The sequence below is a fragment of the Aulonocara stuartgranti genome (genome assembly GCF_965226115.1).
Source record: "Aulonocara stuartgranti genome assembly, chromosome: 22".
Classification (NCBI taxonomy): Eukaryota; Metazoa; Chordata; class Actinopteri; order Cichliformes; family Cichlidae; genus Aulonocara; species Aulonocara stuartgranti.
The window spans coordinates 25,990,059-26,013,211 of record NC_138957.1 but is presented as its reverse complement, the minus strand read 5'-3'; the positions used below and the strand labels follow the sequence as shown (position 1 = coordinate 26,013,211).

The 23,153-nt window shown below is 40.8% G+C and overlaps 1 protein-coding gene across 2 annotated transcripts in view; it reads right to left on the bottom strand.

Annotated features, from left to right (window-relative positions):
• med30 (mediator complex subunit 30) overlaps nucleotides 1-17,665 on the bottom strand; it is a 44,391-nt gene extending 26,726 nt beyond the window's left edge. Inside the window, exons 1-4 of one of the 2 annotated variants that reach the window (XM_082521727.1) lie at nucleotides 17,580-17,665; nucleotides 16,743-17,026; nucleotides 14,806-14,964; nucleotides 9,052-9,159 (exon numbers count right to left, since the gene is read on the bottom strand). In XM_082521727.1, the coding sequence (XP_082377853.1) occupies nucleotides 9,052-9,159; nucleotides 14,806-14,964; nucleotides 16,743-16,928 (453 nt within the window). In that variant the 5' untranslated portion in view covers nucleotides 16,929-17,026; nucleotides 17,580-17,665. Of the gene's footprint in view, nucleotides 1-9,051; nucleotides 9,160-14,805; nucleotides 14,965-16,742; nucleotides 17,027-17,310; nucleotides 17,414-17,579 lie in introns of those variants that run through there. The other variant, XM_082521728.1, reaches the window with a different exon arrangement.
• Between the last annotated feature and the right edge of the window lie 5,488 nt (nucleotides 17,666-23,153).

The window sequence follows — 23,153 nt, the reverse complement described above, 5'->3', positions numbered from 1 at the left end:
CGGCTTAGCTCTGACAATTCACAGCTGTCTACACATCTATCAATCCATCCTTTTATCCATCTTTTACCTGTTTCTACCTTTCTGTACATCAAGGAGTCCCTGATTCGTTGCTACTGTTGTATACCATTTGATCCATCACAAATGCAACGCAGGAATGCTTTTATTTCTTGCACTTTGCTACATGTTTGCTTTGTTTTATGTCCCTCCCCCCTCTCGGTTGTCTTCCTCTGTCTCCCTCTGCTTCACACATCTATCCTCAACATGACAAAATGGCTATCTGTCTGGTGATCCATCTTCAAACACCTTTCCCACCTGAGCGGTCCATTTCATTCTCTTCTTTTCCTCCAGAGAAAGCTTTGCTCCCAGACTTTTCTTTTATTTCTTTATCACAAATCTTTCATCTTTCACTTCTTCATCCTTTTCATAATATCTCGCTGCCTGCCATTTAGCCCTCTCTCTCCCATCTCTTCTCTCTCTCTGTTTTTCTTTTATCTCTCTCTGCTTGCTGATATCGCACCCTCCTCCTCCCCCTCTCATCCAGAACTATCCTATCTGGCTGGAGTGAGTGCAGCAGATGTAGCCAGGCTGCAAACATCTGCTTCCCCCTGTCCTGCTGCGTCTCTACTCTGCTGATCAGGCTAACTGCTCTAACTCCCCAAAGCTTGGTGTCCTTACTGCTGCCTTAACGCACAGCTGGGCACCCTGGGCAGAATCACAGCTAAACACGATTTTTTCCAAACACATGAGGCATACACCAGAAATCCAAGAGCCAGATTGGAAATGTCTGAAAAGTTCAAGTTTAAAAAACTTCATCGTGGTAGAAAACTTCTTCAATAATAGAACTAAAAAAATTACAATAAAAAACAGAAAGGATCACAAGCAAACAACTGTTATACATCTCAGTACAGACAGAAAAAAAATAACATGAGAGCAAACACAAGTACTGTACTGTGCAAAAGCCTCGAGCCACCTCTCATTTCTTTATATTTTGATAGGAAATGGGAAGCAGGAGTGGAAATGTTCAAAAATATGTACAAATTTACATGAAAATAAAGCAGAAAAGGCAAAAAACAGAGTCTACAGAACCCTCACAAGCTTTAAAGTCAATATTTGGTATGACTACCCTTATTCTTCCCTAAGAATCTCATAGGCAAGATTTCTTGTAATTTTTTTAAGTATTCTTTAGGAATAGTGCTCCAGGTTTCTTGAAGGACACCCAAAGCTCCTATTTGGATGTTTGCTGCCTTTTATTCTGTTCTGTCAAGATGATCTCACACTGCTTCATTAATGTTGAGATTCAAGCTCCAGGGAGGTCAATCCACGACTGGTGGTGTCTGTGTTTTTATCCAGCTATGCTTTTACTGTATTAGCAATGTATCTGGGAAAAACGAAGCTGTTGCTGTCTGTGTTCATAATTCCATCAATGCTGTCAAGATCCCCCAAACCACGACAGAGCCTCCACCATGTTTGACAGATGGCTGTAGACACCCACTGTTAAACCTCTCTCCTGACCATTTTGGAATATCTTGACAATTTGAACCAAACACTTGAAATTTGGATTTGTTGCTCTATAAGACCTGTTGCTTTTGTCCTTTGTCCGCTGACAGAAGGGTGGAGCTGTATTGGACAGCTTGTAATACACTGACATAAACCCTGCATGCCACAGAGCATCCAAAGCACACATGGTCTATGGTTTATAACTCATTATTTAAATATATTCAGTTGTTGGGTGTTTTTCAGCTTCTGAAGTAGGAAAGTCAAAGCATAAAAGGTATTATTTCTAACAACTACTAATGCCATGTGGGTGTCTACTTTGCTTGCCGATGACGTGATATACATTCTTGCCAGTGGTTTCGCATTTTTAGTTGATCCACAGGGGACGGTAAAGCTCAGAGATATGCAGCAATGCACCAACACATGCAAGAAAAGGGAAGACTATTAGACTTGTAAACAATACAGGTTTCAAGCTTCTATGGAAATCAGGTTTTCAAATATTTCACAAAGCAAACACACACACACACACAGCAAGTTTGTTATGATTGAAGGTTACTCATAAGAGTTTGGTAAGAAGCGCTTTATGTAAACAAAAGTTTTACTTGTCCACATGAAAACAACAGGAGGCGCCTGCAAAGGAACGATGAATTAAAATCTCAATTATGCTTTAAATAAGCCCACTTATTAAGTCAACAACAAGCCCTAAACTAAAAAAATAAGTATGAAATAACATATCTTTTGTACAGTGTAAAGAGCGTTTTTAATTTATATTCCATAATAACGTCTTGCTAGTGTTGAGGATTGCAGAATGTGAAAAAAGCTTTCCCAGAGCGCATTAGGACAGCTTGTCTTCCCAATCTGTATATACTCGGATCACTTGACAGAAATCAATTTGCATGCTAATGTTTTGCATAAGAGGAAGGTCACGTCACAAATAAGGCTATCACTTCGATACAAAGGTGTCTAAACTTTATTCACTTTCAGCTCTTGTGTTTAATGTGAGAGAAACACACAGATCTGATACTTTTTTCCCCTTCCTTTTTTGCATTACTCCAGAATTGTAAGGATTGGATTAAGCACTTGCTCCGGCAGGCTTCTAATGTTCTTTTTGTGGGTGTGGCAGCGTTGTGTGCAAAGGTGAAGAGACTGAGTGCAGTCGAGTAGAAGGCTCGCTGCAATGTTTCACTGTAGTGTTAACATTTAAAAAGCAGCCAGGGGAGCTCTGCTCATCTCTTCTGCTGACACTTCTGACCTTGGACTATTATCATTGCAGCAAACGCAGACAGAGTGGCATGTTCAATCTGTACAGAGCCAGTACAATGCACGTACAAAGAGAAGAAACAGAGAAGAGCAGGGCGTCAAGACAGCACACACACACACACACTGGAAACACGAGTAAAGCAAACTCGATCTCTTCTCACTGAAGAAAGAACTAAGAGCTCTTTGTCTCACTCAGTACACACACACACACTCTCTGTATATATAAACAAAGCAAATCCCCTACTGACGAGGGGAAATAAAAAGTCATCCTAAATAACGCACAGTGTGCTTTACCTAAATCTATGCCATACTCCACTGTTAATAACCACTATGCTCACTTGAGATATGGGAGATATTCTGTGTGGCTGCTGCCTGCGTACTCTAACTCCCTGGTATAGGTTTCATCGACCCAGGGCGGATATTTGCATGTAGTGCTTTGCTGTCGTCATGATGGGCCTGCTTCCCAGGGAGAGATTAAACCTAATCCAGGACTCAAAATAATCTATTATGACAAATGTCAAAACATCACAGAGCAGGGTTTGTCAGTGTTTAGAGAACCTACTTCATATCGCATCGCCCAGTTCAAACAAACGCCATGTAAAAGCACCTATTCCTTTCAAACCAACAACCCATTTACCCTCGTCAACCTTAATAATACTGACGTTTTTCTCGCCCTACCCCTTTTGTTTTGTTTTGCAGCACAAGTAGTTATTCAACTGTTTGGTAATTTCCTAACCTTGAATTTCACTTCATGGATCTAGGTGGTATTTTGGTAGTAAGTACAGACCACATGGAAGGAGAAGAAGTGCAAAAACGTGGGAGGTCCATTCAAGTGAGGCTTTGTTGGAATTTTAGTAAAAAATGTGCCTGAAATTCCAGGCTCTAAAAAAAGAAAAGGAAAAAAGATTCCAAACACCGGCTTCTGCCATAACATTACAGACAAAACTCGAACTGAAAATGAAGCTCCAGATTCAAAGATCGCAAAGCAGTTCAACATGGCACAGATGCCACGGCAACTTGATCTGTGGTTGTAAGCACTGATTCTATCCTCCCCGCCCCGCAGCCACGATCGCTCCAATCGTGGCTGCGGGGCGATCGTGGCTCAAGAGTTGGCAGTTCGTCTTGTAACCGGAAGGTTGCCGGTTCGAGCCCCGGCTCGGACAGTCTGGGTCGTTGTGTCCTTGGGCAAGACACTACACCTACCGCCTACTGGTGATGCCCAGAGGGGCCGATGGCGCTTCTGTCAGTCTGCCCCAGGGCAGCTGTGGCTACAACTGTAGCTGCCTCCACCAGTGTGTGAATGTGAGAGTGAATGAATAGTGGAATTGTAAAGCGCTTTGAGGGCCCCGAAAAGCGCTATATAAATCCAATCCATCATTATTTATTTATTTATTTAACTGAATCAATGATTAATTGTGTTACGTTTTCCTAAAACGATCCAGGGGACATGGGAGAGAAAAAAAAACATGTCAGAGTTGAAAAAGGAGACATGGAGGCAAATTTGACAAAGGTTTACACTGAAAGAAACGGACAAGCCTCTACCACCTTTGAAAGAAAAGAATCATACCAAAACCCAAGCAAGAGGTACACTGTCCACACACCAATTTGGGTATTAATTCATGAACCAATTGGTGAGATCTCCTCTCACTTTCTGTTTGACGTCTTAAAAACCGGATTCAATTGGCAATGACGGACTCTCGCTTTCTGTATAAATTTTGTGATGTTTCCTGGACCCGTGGAGCTGAAAAAGAAAACTATTTGGAAGTGTTAAAAAGCTGCAGTTCTTCATGCAGCCACTAGAGGCTAGCTCCAAAAGGGAGTCAATCCCCTTAGACTACCATGTTAACATGCCCAACTTTACAGGGGAAACAAGCATGTTTAGAACCTGTTACCAAAAGTGTTTTGGCCTCTACGTATAGTTTTCACCAATAAAAACTCTGAGTAGGATGAAGTTATTTGTTGTTTTTTGTCTGTAGTTGTTTAGCCAGTTCTTTGTCAGCTGAGACGGGAGGGTCACATGTCTAAAAAGCTGACAATAAGTATTTGTAACAATATCGGGAATAAATCCTGATTTGAGTTCAGGAGATGACGTTTGAGGCGAGGAGGAAGAGATTGAGATTATTCTAATGTTAAATGGTTATATATAGTTTAAAGGTCACAAATGGGACTTATATAAGGCATACTACATATTTGGCCTGTTTCTAGCCACATACACAAAACACGACAGGGGGCAAGATAGCGGTTTCCACAAACCAGCAACCCCTTCACAAGAATTTTTAATGGATTCACTCTTTATTTTTTCGCTTTAAGTTTATGACAATGCATTAATTTGTTGGAAGGCATGATTACACACTAATCAAGGCACATTTATGAGTTCACCATTCTTTTTCTTTTAAATAAACTCAAAAACAGTACTTACCGTACCTTTAATTGTATGCAAATGACAGCATGATGTCGCAAAGTAGCCCTACTCAAAACTGGAAGACACGCGTTCATTATGACTGTGTGTAGATATGCGACTTTTATCCCAACACAAAATAAAAGTGAAGCTATAATGCTCTTAGCTTTGCCAACATTTTGTATTATTTATCACTATCATTATTGAACATGCCTGACAAAAAGCCAAACCATCTGCGTCTGGTTTTCAGACTGCTAGAAGCCTGCTGTCACTTGTTGATCTGCTCTTGTCATGCAGTCTGATTGGTACAGCTGCTTTAGCACAATGAAATCAGTGATGTGACTGACTGGAAGTTCATTAACCACCACAGCCTCCAGCTTCATCCTCCTCTTTTACATGCTGATCTACATACACCAAAATAGCAAGTGAACCTGGAGACGCCCACACAGTCCACTCTGACATCTCGCTGTGCTTGTGCAATTAAAATATGGAGCTACAAATCCTTAAGACTAAAATCACACCCTGTTTTTATACTAGCCTAAATTTTCTGAAGTAGCTACAGAGATTTCACTCATAGCGATGGGGTCTATTTTCCCCCGCTGAATGAAGTATCATCACTTTAAATCTTTGATAAAGTGGGTCCAATACAGCCAACATTTCCTGCTATTGCTTCAGAAAAAAAATGTATTTGAAACACACCATTATGAACCTGTCACAGAAATTTTAGTGCATCTATCCACAAGGTCAAAACCAATCTATACATTTGTCTGCAAAATGTGACATGAGTGTAATACTTCTTGGCATTTTTGACAGTGCAATTGCTGTTACCAAAGAAACCACAGGCCTTACTAAATCAATCAGGATGGGTCTTTATTTTAAGAATAAGATGACACTAAAAAGCCTTTTCCCTCTCAAAGCTTCATCCACAACATTTCCTATTGTGCAATTTGTTTAATTAACATATAAGGGCCCACATTTCCATGTAACTGACTTCTCATACTCAACTCGTTTGTTTAGGTCGTGACTTGGGATCTAATCTACCTTCAACATTTCAGTCCTGACTGACGCTGGCATGTCAGTCCGAAGAAAAGCTGCACTGCACTTCAGATCGCTAGAAAATAGCCGCTCTATCACAGCTGAGCGAAAACTTATCTGACAGTGAATAAATTTAAAAAAAGCTCTTAGGTGTGTTTGATGTCTGACAATTGAAACCAAACGTGAACACCTTACACAAGATATGGGGGAAAAAAATCAAGTCATCTCTTCTTTCTTCTTGTTAATATTTAAAACACCTCCAGCTACTATTTTTTCCCCACACAGCTCTTTGTAGTTGAAGGTCAGCTCAGCTCAGTCTGTTACTGCGATCTAAAATGTATTTATATACTACAGAGGTGTCTAAAAAGCTGATAAGCATTTTCGCTGCTTTTTGATTTATTACCGCCATTATTTTTAATTATTTTTCATATGTTGCAAACACCTTAGCAATGTCAGTGTTCATGACCGTAGATGAACACTGAGACCAAAACACAACAAATCCAAATATCACCACTATGACTGGATGTGCAGAGCTTTGCTAATGAATCCCTAAGCTGGAGCAGAGGCCAAGATCCCTCCACAGATCGAACAACCTGTTTATGTTACTTTGGTCACAAACCGTTTGGCTAGGATGATCACATAAAATGGCTTTTTTTGGCTTACATTACCAAATGTTAACATACCTGCTAACACAGACAAACTTCTACCCACCCAACATAGCAGCTAGTGTCCAACCTTACTTTGCTTCCTTGCTAACGCTGTCAGTAGCAAAATACAAATTAAATTGTCTCTGGAGTTTGTGTTGCAGTCAGTGATGCACTGAGAACAAGTAGCCATTAGTGAACTCTATTGCTAAGCTAACATTAGCTAGTGTTACTCACTGCTTTGCACTGTGGGGGAGCAGCAAAGAGTGACTGAGGCACAGCCAAGTAGCAAACTCTGGGGTTTAAGAAGCAGCAAGCACAGAAAACTGCAGCTCCCAGTGCAGCTGCTTGAGGCTGCCTTGAAAAGCAGTCAATGCCCCATAGACTCCCATGTTAAAATGTCAAACTGTACAGGATTAAAAAGTATATTTACAGCTTAGCACAAAAAAGCCCAAAACATTTTGGCCTCTATGGATAGTTTCCTCCTCCATAAAACCAGTACAGGGGGCAGATTTTTATTATAACTCATCCATCTGAGGAATAAGGCTTAAAGTTATGGCATATGGCTGATAAGGCCAAACAGGAAGCTGTAGCTGACAGCTGCTTTTCAGATCTCACCTTTGCTAATTTCATATACTCATTTGGATGTTTTCACCGCCTTTGATGTATGAGCATTTTTAATGGATTTTACAAAAAAAATAGTGCAGTTTGCTGTGCTTTCTGGCTCAAATAAACTAAATTAATCAGCATAGCGAGGTTTTAAAATGATAGTCCAGTAACCAGTGGGTGTAGTCGCAGTGTTTACATCCATCTTTGAGGTACAGTCTATGGGTAAGGCACACAGTAGCATGTCTTTTAACATACAGGTGAGTTCACAGGAAGTTGCAACTCAGCCAAGGTCTCATTTAAATAAGTTACTGTATAATCAACTCCCAGATTGGCAAAAATTACATGGAAAATGCAATTAAACAGAACTACATTGTCAGCAAAACTCAGGGATGCCCCCTGGAAGACATCATGTGTTATTCAATTTCCCTGCCACTGGCAACAAAGACAACAAACGTATTATTAATATGATGATTATATAAGAATCACATGCCTGTAGGTCTATATCAGCACTCCAATGTTCCACAAATACTCCCAAAAGTCCCTGTATTTCCTTGGAAGGCTGAGGTTGGAATTACATCCGCCTCTTCATTAAATATGGTAAGAATCAGTCAGCCAGTCCAGGTGCTGCACTCAAACTAATATTAAACACTTTTATGCAGACAGACAAACATCGAACACGACTCTCAGACACCCGAGGTGCAACACGACTACAAAGCCTTTTCAAAAACGTAGGAATTAGGAATTAAGTTAGACAACTTCAAATTAATTTTTAAAAACCCAATAATAATAATAATAACAATAATAATTACTACAATAAAATCTGTATACCACACTGTGCTGGATTAAATGTGGAGGTGATGCTTGAGTGGTGCGCATTAAAACAGAATCAGCTGCACAACATATCAAATTGAGTTCATTTTGAATCAGTCACAACATAATATCTGCTCGGTTCAATAAGATCAACAGTAAACCTCATATGAGATGAGTCTCCTTCATTTTAACCGTACGCTCCTCCTGCACAGTTGGAAAAATGTCATTAGGTTCAAATATTGGGTCTTCAAACTGCTCCTCAGGTTCCCCGACTGACCAGGAGATTCAGGTTTTGATAAAAATTAAACTAAAAAAAAAAAAAGATAGCTGAGGATGAATCTAGTCCCCAGGAAAATGTTGTAAAATGCATTTGTGGTTAATAGGATTTCCCAGTGGTATCATGACCTCCTTTAAACACACAACCACTATTATCAGACAAAGTTTATCAAGTGTGGCCTCTTAATTTTGTTTTTGCACAAACCTTCTGTACAACCTGGATGGTTGCAATTCAAATAAGAGCAAACCTGCAATTAAAAATTCGGGTTAATGATGTTGAGTAAAATTATTCATCTGGAATAAATTGCATGCCTAATTATCATGTCTTGTCTGTACAATGATACTGAAACATCACTGAAATAACACCATGTTTATAGCTGAAATAAAAAGAGACTGAGATATCACTGTGAGCCTTTTCAAACCTTTCCCATTTTTTCTCTAATAAGCTTCTCCTCGTGTTGTTACAGGCTGGAAATCAAACCTGTAAGCCTGTCAGTGTTGTGCTGTTCATCCAGAACACCATACCTTGTTGACCTCCAGGATTTCTCTCCTTTCCTCACTGGCAGAGCGGCTCTGTCCACCTGATCGGTCTTCATGTTTGGAGCCGTCATCTTCCACAAAGGGTATCAGTTGCTGGAAGGGACAGCAAACAAAAAAATGTGGCTGTATTACTTACTGTAAGCAAGACAAGCGTAAGAGGATCGCTCCCAAAATGCTGACTTATTCAGATAACTGGATTGTGTTTCCCTGCTTGGAGTCGCACAGTAAGATCCATATCGTAGTTTTTTCAATAAAATCTGTTTAAAGATTCACCTCCTGATGCAATTATTCTCTTTCCTACTTCTATGTTTTTCCCCAATCTAACGTCTAAGGTCCAAATAAATTAAAAGCACTGTGCTGCCTAGTCACATCTTTCCTATACGCCCACTGAGCGCAGTTATAGGCCACATTTACATGTGTATGGGAAATCTCAACTAAGCTATATTCAACATATCTCTATGCCTTCTCGCACGATTGTTCCCACAAAGTGGTGAAAATGGGGATTGTGTGCAAGTTCTCGAACACTCTCTTCAACGTGGAAAGACAGGGACAGGAAAAGAGTGAGAGGGAAAAGCGAGTGGGAGATTAATTCATTTTTAAACACTCTGTGTGCTTGACCTTGTCTGCTTGACACTAGAGTGAGGCTGATGTGCAAGAGCCTTCAGGCGAGGCAGCGTTCCCGAGAGCCGACAGGGTCACTGCCTGCTGCTTTGCGTCACACTGCCCCCTAGTGGGCACCTCGGTGTGGGTAGGGGAGCAGGAGGCTTGCTGCAGTCACACATCAAGTAATCTATGAATGTCTTGAGAACACACTGTTCCTCATAACACACAGACAGCAAGGATATAAAAGACCTGCACTGACAATGTGTGATTGATGTTATGCTATCTTTGCAGAGCGACTGCACAAAATTGAATTTTGTCAACAACAAAATAATAGACTGTAAAGCACACGCAGTGAAAATGGAGTCAAACCTGAGTTTCATATTCTCAAAAGACAGCAACAGTTTTATATAGCATGACATTTTATGGGTTTTAATAAAGGCTGTGGACGACTCTGCTATGGTTTGTAATACTGGAAGCAAGAAGTTCCTGTTACAAAAAAACATCTAGAAAAACATTGTTTTCCTTTCCAAAACAATACTGCCATACCAGACAAGATCACAAACATAGATTAGGTAGGACAGTCTCCAAGCAACATTAGCTAATAAAAAAAATATCCCATATGGTGGAATAGCAAACCTTCCTCCAATAATGACTTGGCAAAGCAGTAAATTATGACTGACTACAGATTTTGGCCCGTGTTGTGCAGCTGGAGCAGAGGCCCTGCAGACAGTCGACGGCTGATTTAAGTAACCTGATTCATCTGGAAGCAATGACTGACTAGTGTATGAGTAGAGTTGGAGCCAGACAATATCAAGACAAGCACAAAGGAAGTTATAAAAAAATAAAATAAAATACAGACAGAGAGAGGAGACTAATAGAGTAGGATAGCACTGAAGAGGGCAAGAGTCGTGGGAAAAGAGCCAGAGAGAGGTGAGAACAGAAAATGGGCACGGGAAAAAGAAAGGCAGACAAAGAAGAAAATAAAGAATGACAAAAAGACATAAAAGTCTGGAAAAAGTTTCTTTACTCCTGTCAGTTTCCAGGCTTAGCTCTGCGCCAAACTGTAAACTGACTCTTGGAGGGAGAAAAGACAGCAAGGACATGTGCAGGATATTATACCAGACAAACTATGAGCTCGCCTTCAACTTTGAGCAGGAAAAGATGAAAGTTTTTTCATTAGATAATTTGAGGCCGAAGCCAACGACATATCACATTTTAAAGGTGGTGGGCTCAGTTTGGCAGCCCGCGGGGGGAAAATGAAATGTGCTGAGTAGGTTGGGAGAGATGGATGGAGAGTGTATTTTGTGTGTGTGTGTATGTGTGTGTGTGTGTGTGTACATGTAGCTATGCAGCACGTGCACGTCAAAGTGTGAGTCATAACCCCTGCCTCTTCCACAGAAAGATGGATGTGGTTTCCTGGCTGACAGAGAAGAATGGCCTAATGAAGTTCTCCAGGTTGCCTCAGTGAGACAAAAAGAAAAGGGTAAAAAAAGACTGGAAAAAAAAACAGCAGGGTGAATGTGTAAGAGGAGAGGGAAATGAAATGGCATAGCTGTTCACTGCAGGAAATGACAAGAGGAGAGCAAGACTTGGAACCACAGGGAAAGAACAACATGGGAAAAGCAGAAAAAGACAGAGAGACAAAGCCAACAAGGACAAACAGACCGGCCCGAGAGAAAGAAGGAAATGAGCAGAGATCCAATATCTAGCAGATATCAGAGAAAAGAAGATGAAAGTGGTAGAAAATGTGGGGAGGAGGAAGAAAAATGCATCTAAAAAGGAAGAAAGCAGATTAAAGTCTGAGAAGGGGCAAGCAAAAAGCTGCAACGAACGACAAGTGGAAAGAAAAAGGGGCGAAAGCGCTGACGTGTGCAGTTGGTCCAGCTGTTCATTAAACGGGTCTGCTGCTAATTAGGCTGAGATGAGGTCACGCTGCCCGAGTCATTGATTCCACTTCCTGTTTCAGGCAGCCAATAGTGAGCGGCTGTCAGGCAGCCACCTGAATTCTCTAGGATGATAAATGGCATGCATGCTGGGGCCAAAATCAACAACCCCTCAGCCCCAGACAAACATGGTGAGAGGAGCTATTGGCTGGTCAGCACCGGACTGGGTCTCAGCCTCGGGGGGAAATGAATAAACATTTAAATAAGGTGGAATGAGCAGGGGGAGGAAAAAAAATAGCCAGATGGTGTAATGACTCAATGAAGGAACGGCAAAAGGAAAATGTCAAAGAAAACCCGTCACCGGCTTTGATTTAAGGGCACAACTGCACACGAGAGTCACTTTGAACAGATCGTTCAAAATGCCTCTCGCTGACTGTACTCCTCAATGCAGAAAATGTACGTGGTGGCAGCCATCACAAATTTGTTCCAATTTAAGACTGGTCTCCTCCCACATCCTCCTTTATCCTCAGTAGGAGCCTGGTGAGAAAGATTAGCTCCGAGCCAATCTGTAGAAATTGGGAAGGGACTGCCGCAGTCATAAATCCAATCAAACAGTAGTGGATAGCTGTGCCGGAGCCCCGCATGGTGCCTCACAGAGTGCACCCCCAGCGAGCCAGTGCGTGTGGAATTGCACATGTGGCGAAAACATGCTATTGTGCCAAGTTACACTGCACCACTTGCATTTCTATGTTGTACATTTATGTGTGTGTCGGGGGGGGGATACAATTGTGCAATCATTCTGTGAAGGCAGGCACAGAAGGAGCGGGGCTAAGAGGCAAAGTGGTGTTGTTGCTCCTGAAGGTGGATGGTGACTGTAACCAGCAGTAAAGAGGCTCTGGAGACTCACCTGAAACAACCAATGAATCTGCTGCAGGCAGAGAAAAGACAGACCTAGAGGGAGTAGGTGAGATAAGAGTTCCCCAGGGTAAATATGTGTGTGTTTGTGTGAGCAGCTTTGTGAGAGGGTGTGTGTGTGCATGAGCAAGGGGATATGGAAGTTACAATGGCCTACTTCCTTTAAACCAACAGCTTCCTAATTTAGCAGACAGCTTTTACGAAAAGAGGCGACGGCTGAAAGCACAAAAAAAAAAATCCTGACAAGCATATAAAGCATTTGTTGACGTTCACATCTAAAAAGATCAATCAGTCAACTTAAAATGTAGTATCAGCACTTCCCCGCTTACAGCCTCATCATGTAAAACCTAAATCCAGTTGCAGGTGTGCTTTATATAATAAAAGCATGACCTAATTTGAGGTAAGACAGCATCTTGAAAGTAATAACAAATGGACAAAATATGTAAAATACAAAGTATAATACAATGTGTTTTATCAGGTAACAACTATATTAAGCTGGGAGTAATGTGTATTTCATTTAATCTCCTTTCAGCATGTAATACCTAACCAAATCCAAAGCAGAATGTTTGTAGCATGATCCGGGCCTGCTTACACACTAATTTTATTTGTTTGTTTCATTAATCTTTTGTGAAGAGGGGGAGAGTGTTGTTCATGAGTGAATGGAAGACGGATTGAGAGGTGGACCAGCAGATTGGTATGGTTTGAGCAGAAATATAGGCGTTGTACTGGACTGCCATGGTTAAGAGAGAGCTGAACTTTACAAGTCAACCTACAAATCCAACCTTTACCTATAATTATGAGTCCTGGGTAATGACCAAAAGAGTAAGGCCACGAATACAAGAGGCCAAAATGAGTTTCCTTTATAGGTTGGCCGGGCTCAGCCTTTAAGGTGGGGAGAGGAGTTATTTCTAAGGCTGAGCATGGCTGGGTGGACTCTGGACTCCGGACAGTATGTCAGCAACACACAAAATCCACAATCAACATGTCTCACTACTGCAAATACTTTATTTACTTTTGGTGAGGGCGGTGCCTGTATAGAGCCTGCAGGAAGCCGGACACATTACACTCGCTCACTCAGGGTGAATTAATCAGATCATAGCCTGATATCACATATCACACTGACTTTGTAATATGGAGCTAATGACTTAAAAACAATTTATTGTCCAACTGAGTCTGACATTTATGTCCTCACACACATCCATGCTGGCAATGCATTGGAAAGTTCAGTGCATCAGTACATGTGTGTAATCAGACAGAGCTCTTCGGCTAACTTTACCTTACCTTTACCCGAGTGCACTGACATGCATCAACCCATGATTAAATCTCAGTGTTCCCAGGTGCACGCCAATCTTTTGTATACTTAAATCAACTTGCACCAATGTCATCACCTCTCCTCCACATCACAGCCAACAAATCCCAACTGCTTCTTTTGTCTGCGTTATGCAACCAGTGCGTGCCGCCACTGTAGACGTGCGTCATATTGCTTCAGTCTCTGCAACAGGACCGGCGTGTGCAGCAAATACGGATCAAAGAAATGTTAGAAGCCCTTTTGGAAAGTTCAAAGTTTTCCATTTTTTATGTTTCAGGCTCATCTTAAGATTAATTTTCCCTCCTCGTCAATCCTTTTATGATTTATAAGTGCACTCTGTTGTCCCCTAACCAACCAGCCAATGTAAGAACCTGCTAACTGTTCCCACCTCACACTTAAAAGACTGAAGGCGGCTGAGCGTTAGCTGTTAGAGCTCCTCTGTTATGTAACAAACTGCTGCCATTTCCTTTTAGACCTCTTTTAAAGATTTAAATATATCGGCAAGCTTTCTTATAACTTTTTACTTTTCTTTTAAACCTTTAAGGCTTTTTTATTTTATTGTTAACTACTGAGTTGCACTGTATTTTCATTCTTGATGCTGCACTTTCATGACTCTGTTTTATATTAATACACCAACTGTTCAATCATTTGGAGCTTACATTTATGCTTTTCTAATCTTCTTTAATTTTTTCCCCCCGTTTGTATGACTGTATTTTGACACATTCTTCATTATTACATGTTTCTTCTGAAATATTTTGTATTGATGAATGTTGCAAAAACATTTCATTAATAAACTTCACAACTTTATTTTTAATAATTATGGAAAGTGCACCACTGGTGGTATAAAATAACTGATATAACTGTGTGTATATATGTGACAGGAAATGGGGAAAAAGCACAACGGGTTTCCTTTGGAAATGGAAGGAAGTTTCACAAATGTGACTATTTTACCAACTTTTAACAGAAATTCAATAACGTCAGTAAGAGAAAGCTGTGATTAGCATATTTCTTAGTGTTGTCGTGTCTCACCTCTGGAGGTATGGGGTCGAGGCCGGCACAGTTTTCGTTGCATTTATCGTAGACGAGGCGCAGCTTGCGGAAGAGCACAGAAAGCGTTCGTAGATGCTCCTGGAGTTTCCCCAGCCTGTCCTGGTGGGTGTTGGGGTGGTAAGTGACTCCATTAGGCAGCTAAGAAGAACCAACGGGGAAACTCTGTGTTAAATAAAGTACTAGAATTTTCTTAGTGCTAATAAAAAAGCTAAACTTATTGATCCTCACTGACTGCCAAAGCATCACGAAGCCTCTGTTGTTCCCCAGCTGATAAGAAAGCATTAGGAAATCCTCTGATAAAAAAGTGATAGTGTTCTTTCTACTTAAGAACGGGAGCCATCAGTCTGAAAAGACGCTTTAAAATGTGTTTAACACGTTTGTGATCCTGCAACAATATGACATGTGGTTTTAATAATCACAATTTAAAGCACCAAACATAAACTGAGACAGACAGAGAGAGACGGAAGGAGTGGAGGGAGGAGAAGACACATGAGGAATTTTTACAAGTATAAAGGCGGCCTGTGATCTAAAAAAACAAGTCACAACAATGCTGTTTGTGCATTCTGCGGCTGAGGTCGCGCTCGCTCGGCCCATCTTGCTGGCTGTGATCTTAACAAGGTGCGGGAGCGGCGTCTCGGAGGAGCAGGCAGACATCCACGATAAACTCATTCCAGTTGCATCTTTAAGATGAGGTCAAAGCTGAACTACATGTGAACTGCAGACCAAGCTAATGCACAAATAAATGATCTCAAGGAATAATAACAAGCATCCGCTGGCACTTAAATGCAGTAAAGACTGATGCACTGTTTGGAAATAAAAGAAAACATTTGGAAGGAAAGTGCACTAACACATCTGACATAAAAGCAATACGTTCAGCTCAATGATATATGTAGGATGACTTCATGAGTCTTATCTACGAGCGCTCCTTCTTTGTTATGACAACATAAACAAAGCCCTGCAAACACAGGAGGAAACCACACAAAGGCAACATCCTTGCTTAGCCAGTGTTGGATTTATCGCAATCACTTTGACAATGGTTGTCATATCACATTGCTGCATGGAAAAATGCACTTCTGGTCATAAATTCCTGACAGTAAGCTGAACTTTGAGCAATTAAAATATCCAAAAAAACTTCCTATCTCAAGAAAGACGAACAAGATCTGCTTGCAGTTCTCCAATTTTTGCGTGGCAGGCCCCCACATGCCTCATTTTTATCATTAACAACTGAAAATTGGGAAGTAAAGGTGATTGGAATCACATCAGCAAACTCTTGTTTATTTTGTCAAACAACATTTTTTTAAAGTGATATTAATTTAACTTCAGTTTTATGCTGTGGTTCCTGTCCCCAGATTTAAGAGGCACTGCCTTATGCTAATATGTATTTTCCCTGCCTTAATGATTGAAGGCATAAAAAAGGGTCTGTACTTTTCCTGCTCCTAGTTGTCAAAATGTAATTTGTGAAAAAGGCATATTTGGAGCCTAGACACTGATTAAAAGCTTCCTTACATCTTTGTACTTTCTGCCAAATTCTTTCAGAATACAATCTACATGCCACATTATTTTAATGAACCTTAAACTGCCTCTGCAGGCTTCTCAAATCAAGTGATTTTGGCCTTTTAACTGCACTGCGCTTCTTGCTGGCTGTGGTCGTCTCCCATTTACCATCAAGACTGCAGGCATCCTGTTGTTTTTAAATCCTGCATCAAAATGTGTTGATAAAGAACTGCCATCCTGACTGGCATTTGCTTTGTTATTAGAATAATAGTCATCATGTTATGTTAGTATCTCTTTTTTTCCCCCTTACATCTTTTGGCTGGTCTGTTTTCATGACAGCGTGTCCAAACCTTTAATTTTACTCATCTTGTGTCATACTTAAGAGTCTCACATTGGTTCTAGAGCTACAAACGTGACCATACCTGCATGTTTCTGAGGAGCTGGAAGATCTCCATGGTCCTGAGGACGATGTCTTGGACCGTCTCCTGACCGATGCGACACAGCGAGGCCGTGTTGACGTCCCGTGCTGCCTGAGCCTGCTGCTGCTGTTGCTGCTGCTGAGGTGGCGGCTGCCCGCCAAAAGGTGACACGAGAGGAGGGGTCGTCATGGAGACTGCAGGTGACGATGCTGCTGGAGAGGATGGATTGGAGGGAGGTTCACGTGTTTCCCTGTCAGGTTATTCCACACCAGGAGACATTTACATGCCTTTAGGGAGCAATTTAAAGAGGATAAAGAGAAGGAAATTTAGAGAAGTTAAAGGAAGTCTTGGTCATTGCGCTTGCTTTGTGAATACTCAACAGCATAGAGTTTAGCAATATCAGCTTAGCTTTTAGCTAGGCTAAAGTTTGATAAAAACATATTTTCAGCTATATAAAAACTCCACAAGTGCTAAAAAGTAACAAAAACAACGCGTTAGTCTCTGTGCTAACGCCATAGCCTTTAAAATAAGTTATCTACGCGGATTTGAATCTATTTAAACGATAACTCACATCAGTACAAGTCTCTCAAATGCCACCCCGAGCTTTGAAAGACACACCCAGATACATGAAATAGAGTAACGGGTTAATCATCGCTCATGTAAAAGTACAGTGATTGTCACAAAAGCTAAGTGGACAGTCACACCATACGACACTCTCGCTTTCTCTACGTTTATTTTTTGTGGGTTTTTTTATATATATATATATAATTTTTCTACCACATCAACTCACAGAGAGTATTCATGTTTGCTCACCGGCACAATTACAACATGTTAGGTTACCTGTGTGGTGATAATTTATCTCTTTTGTTGACATGTCAAATCCCTCTGCTCCAGGGATCTCAGCTGCTGCTGCAACTATCGCGAGAAGTCTTAAGTTGACGCCGTTATTTTGGGTTGTAAACAATGTAATAGAAGCGAAACGTGAAAATGTGTGTGTGTGTGTGTGTGTGTATATATTTATTTATTTTTTAATTTGGTATAACTTTAACGAGAATAAGATGTTATAACGGACATGTACTAATATCAAATATGCCTTTGGTCAACTACTGCTTCCCTCTGAATGCTTCTAAGGCATGAAAACATTACGGTAAAGCAACGCGCACACCAAAATGTGTTCGGGCTACTTGGGGTAAGAGCGACACATACTGGCTCATTTTTTTTATAACAGCATCACTACCACACATCTGAGTTCATCAGCCCCCAGGCCAATTTACGCCACATGATTGCTTCTCATGGGTCATTCTCTTTCCCTTACTCTGTGTTAAATTAAATCCCTCAGTGCATCTACCCATCCATTATTTATAGTCTACTGTACAGTTGTGCTTGGATTGTTTTTTGAGCCATCAGAATTATAATTAATTTGAAATACAAGAGGTGTCACGAACAGACAGCAAGCTGTCCAAGGTTGCTTCCTCAGCATGTGCTGCAGAATTACTGCCCTACTAGTGACTTACAGACACTAGAAATAAGAGTTTTATTTATTTCTTTTTTAAAAAGAAGGGGGGGAAAAAAGGAAAGGTTTTACCTTTAGGCTTGAATGAGGCTGAAAAAAGTAGATTAGGATGCTATTACTTAATATACACCATTCACTGAAATTTAGGGCCATGGGCTGGATTTCAATTTTCTTTTATCAGTAACACACTTTATGTAATGGTAACCCAGAGTCTTTTTTCCCACTCTTTTTAGCAGCAACATGCAATACTGATGCGAAAAACACTGAGTTCACTTGACTGCCCACAACTTCTTAATTGCAGACAGAGTGCTGGTTAGCTTGCCAGGATGAATGAGTGTTACTCTCACAATCCCCATCTGCTGTAGCGCCAGACTAACTGAGGCATGCCTTTTGGAAATAAGTTCCTCCATAATCATCCAGCATGTCTTGGTGAGCTTAATTGGAAAGAGGAAGCAGCGATGGTGAGTGGGTGGAGGCAGGTAGCGAGATGAATACGTTTTCCCATATTGCTATGTTGCTGATTAACGATGCAACTTTAGGAGAAGGATGGAAAATATAAAAGTTTGAGTGAGTGTGCAAAACCCTTGAGTCGGCCCTTACTTCTTTATATTTTGCTTCAGAGGAGACAGATTTTTTGTTTGCTTGTTTTGTTTGTCTTAAAAATACGTCATTTGTTCTTATTTCTTCAGTTGAATCAACAAAAATTCAAAAAGAAGAAGTGGCAGAACCCAGATCTCAACATTATTGAAGCAGTGTGAGAGCATCCCACCACAGAACAGAACAAAAGGCAGCCGACATCCAAATATGAGCTTTAAAAATCCTTCAAAAAGCCTGAAGACTGCTTAAAGAAATGACAAGAAAGCTTGCCTAATAGAGTTCAGGCTGTATTGAAGAATATAGATGGTCACGCCAAATATTGAACTTCAACCTTTCCATGTATGTTTGACTGTGACTGCTGCAGCTCCTTCCCACTTTCCTGGCAAAATACAAAAAATAAGGGTGCCTTGAGACTTTTGCACAGTATTGTATAACGTAAATGTGTCCCAAATCCTAAAGAAGACAGCTGTCTCCAGGCCCTGATCAACCAAGAGCTCATCTGTCCTCACTGTTCAAAGTGAATAGAGAAACAGCAGAATGTATTGATCACATCAAAACGAGCTGATGAAAAACGTATTGATTCCAAAGGGCCCACTCTTGTTGATGTAATCAAACCTCATTGCAACAAAATAAAAATATAAAAGACCTTCATTCATCATAAGGCATGGCTCTCAGAAATCTTAACAACTTCGTATTTACTCAACTGTGTGTTTGTTTGAACAGTTCCAACCGTCACTGATGAGCAGCAGGACGAAAACTCACGGAAAACACAACTGAGACTGATTACTAGAGATGGACCGATCCGATATTACGTATCGGTATCGGTCCGATACTGACCTAAATGACTGGATCGGATATCGGAGAAAAATAAAAAATGTAATCCGATCCATTAAATATCACGAAAGCACCTCACAAAACTTGCAACACGCCGTAACTCGCCTCAGAACGTTAGCACGTCGGAGCAATATGCATCACGTGCTGTGGCATGCGGGACCTGTGGTCTGGATAGCATTTGGAGCTTCGCTAGCAACCCGGCATTTCATCTCCGACAAAGTTATCCCCGAGAGAAGTAAAGCAAGTGTGTAAGTCCATCTCTGAATGTTTGTAAAGCATTCCTGCGTTAAGCTTAACGAGCGACTGCCTCTCGCTCTCTGGCTGCTACTTCAATCGTGAAACTGCTTAAATGATCAGCTGATCGGCTTTTCTGTCGTGAGTCCATCTTTGTTTTTGGCCCACTTTGCACCAGAAAGAGGAAACCAGCGGCTGAACAACAGCAGCACGTTTAAGCTTGATAAGCTGTTGTTAGAATTTATTTAATATTACTTTCTACACCAGGATCTTTTTCTACAGCTGACGTAACTGTGCAGGGGCGGATCTAGCAAAGTTTAGCCAGGGGGACCGATAGGGCATTAACAGGGAAAAGGGGGCACAAAGACATACTTTTCTTTCTTATTCTCATTTAAAATGTCTAGCTTTTAATAAATAATTATCTGACACACAAAGTTTTAATTTGATGTAAAATGAATAGAAGTCAATTACTGTATATAGTGACTATTAAGTCTAATATATATACCCTAGTAAGCTATAGTGCTTTTTCCTTTGGGAAGGTACCATCTGTGCAGTCTGCAATTTTGTTGAAGAAAGATGTTGAATCTATTTAATATTTCTTGAAAAATAATTGATTTCTGTGCATTTTTTTTCACACTGCATCAAATTAAGGTTGATTACGTCGATTAAGCATCATGAGGTGGCGCGTGAGGGTGGTTCCCTATTTTTTATTTATTTATTTTTGTTGTTGCTGGGAGTTGGAACCCTATTAGTTAGGTTGCTTAATATTTACGCTAAGTACTCTTTAAAATACCAGAATAGGGAGGATGGTGTAGGTCTAAGTTTATTAGATTGATCAGTATTGCTGAACTATGAAATATTTTTTTTGTATACAGGTATAACAGAATAGCTTTAGTGTAGTTGTTGTTTTAAACTTGAGTATGAACTTGCAGACTTGCAAAATGCAGCAAGATATTTTAAAAAACAGTTTTGTTGATTAAAAAACACTATATCGGATTCATATCGGTATCGGCAGATATCCAAATTTATGATATCGGTATCGGTATCGGACATAAAAAAGTAGTATCGTGCCATCTCTACTGATTACATGCAACAGCACACAATCAAGCAGCACAGATTACCATGAAAGTGACGACAGGCTTGCAGTACCGCATCATGTAGTCAGTTCTGCAGGAGCCTGATGAGAATGCACGACAGAAAGATGGAGACAGATAGAGTGGAGAGGAAGGCCAACAGGCGACCTGATCACCCCTTATAGGGAAATAGAAACAGTGTAATAATTATGAGCGGAGGGGGTATCGTAACTAAAATGGATTATCTATCCACCTAGTGCATTACCTATGCTTTAATTAAATGCACACTGATCTGATCCCTGCAGGGCTAAGTTCAGATGGAGAGCAGGGAGTACAATGGCTTGCTCTGAAAGCAGCAGCATGTAAAGTCCACTCAGCTGTTCTCAGAAAATTCACTTACAAAGAATGAGATCAGCACACCCGGCGCTACAAGAGCAGAGAGGCAGGACAGTTTATGGGTGTGAGTGAGGTTGCCAAAGCAGGCAGGCATGTTAGAAGCACTCCACTCAGCAGCTATAGTCTTATTACCTGACATTTCAATGTCATTTCATTAGGTATTACAATACCTGTGGCTAAGGAGGCAGAGTAGGTTATGTGTCAATGACATGGTTGGTGACTCTTTCAGAAACACTCTGAATCCCAAACTGCTACCATGAGGCTGATTGAGACACATCACAAAGAGCCTTGAGTAAACACAATCTAAAGGGGTACTCTCGTTTCCATCTAAATATATATTTTTTGGATTCTGCCATAATAGTTTTGATGATTTAGAGTTCAAAATAATAATCCTTTAATCAATCATTGTTAGGCCACCCTCCCTTTAAGGCTGTTTTCATTTGATTGGCTGCCTCTTGGAAGCAAAATATTTAAACAGTGATAGTGCTAACAGTAAGCAGGTTTTACTGCCAGAGCTATGTGCCTGAAATGAGCTGATCTGGAGTATCTCATCTCAGTGGCATCATACAGAGCCAAGACCAGAAAATAAAAAAGCAACGTAAGGAGAAGAGAGGACCCAAATGCAGTACACTGAGGCGTAAGACATTAGAAAAAATGATCACTTGATTGAGCTGCAAACGTCCTAAAATGACTAAAAAGACCCAGGAGCCTTGGAGCATAGGGGAAGATAGAAACACAAACTATCATGGACCTGGGGTTTTGTGGCTGTTGTCTAAGGGGTTTCTATTAATATGTAGGTCCTGGGATGAGTTTCATTGTTCTTAGTTGTGCTTCCTTTCTAGGCGAGTGTAGACTCCTGTGCTCATTACGTTTTGAGTTTTGAATGACGTTTTTTCGGGTAGATATTTCCGGTATAATTTCCTTAATTGTTTTCTCAGTTTACTCTTTACGTTTCTTAGTTTTGGTACCTTTTTTTAAAGTAAGACTGTTGCGGTTAGAGATGTAGTTTATTTTCCGTTTTTACTGGTACCCCCATGTTCCCTTGTATCTTGTCTTTGTGGTACTTGTTTCTATGTCATGCTGGTTCCTGTGCTGTTTTGATAGTCTTTTGTGCTTTATAGTTAGTTTTACCCCTCTTGTCCCATTGCCTTTGATTAGTTTCAGCTCTTCATTTTTCACACGTTTCCACTACTCCGATTTTTCCACGTAGTATCTGTGTGTATACACCCCAGGTCTCCCTTGTCTTTTCAGTGTCTTTTAACCTACTCTTGTTTTTATCTGCAAGTGAGTGTGTTTTGTGTCTTGGGATTCGGTCTTGGCACTCCTCCTAGTTTGTGTGTCTGTGAGTCCTGCAGTCCTAGAGGAATTTCCTGCTCTGTTTCACAAGCTGCAAACAGATAAAAACAAAAGGGAGGGTATACACTTACGAGCCACCTTATGAGGTGCATTTGCTCAACTCCTTGTTAATGCAAATGTCTAATCGGCCAGTCGCATGGCAGCAACTCAATACATCAATACTTAGACATGCAGACATGATGAAGATGATCTCCTGAAGTTCAAACTGAGCATCAGAAATGAAAGGAAAGGTGATTTAGGTGATTTTGAATGTGGCATGGTTGTTGGCGGCAGATGGGTTGGTCTGAAACTGCTGATCTGATGGGATTTTTCCATAACCATCTCTAGGGAAAAAATATCCAGTGAGCAGCAGTTCTTGATGTCAGAGGAAAATGGCCAGACTGCTTCAGGCTGATAGGAAGGTAACAGTAA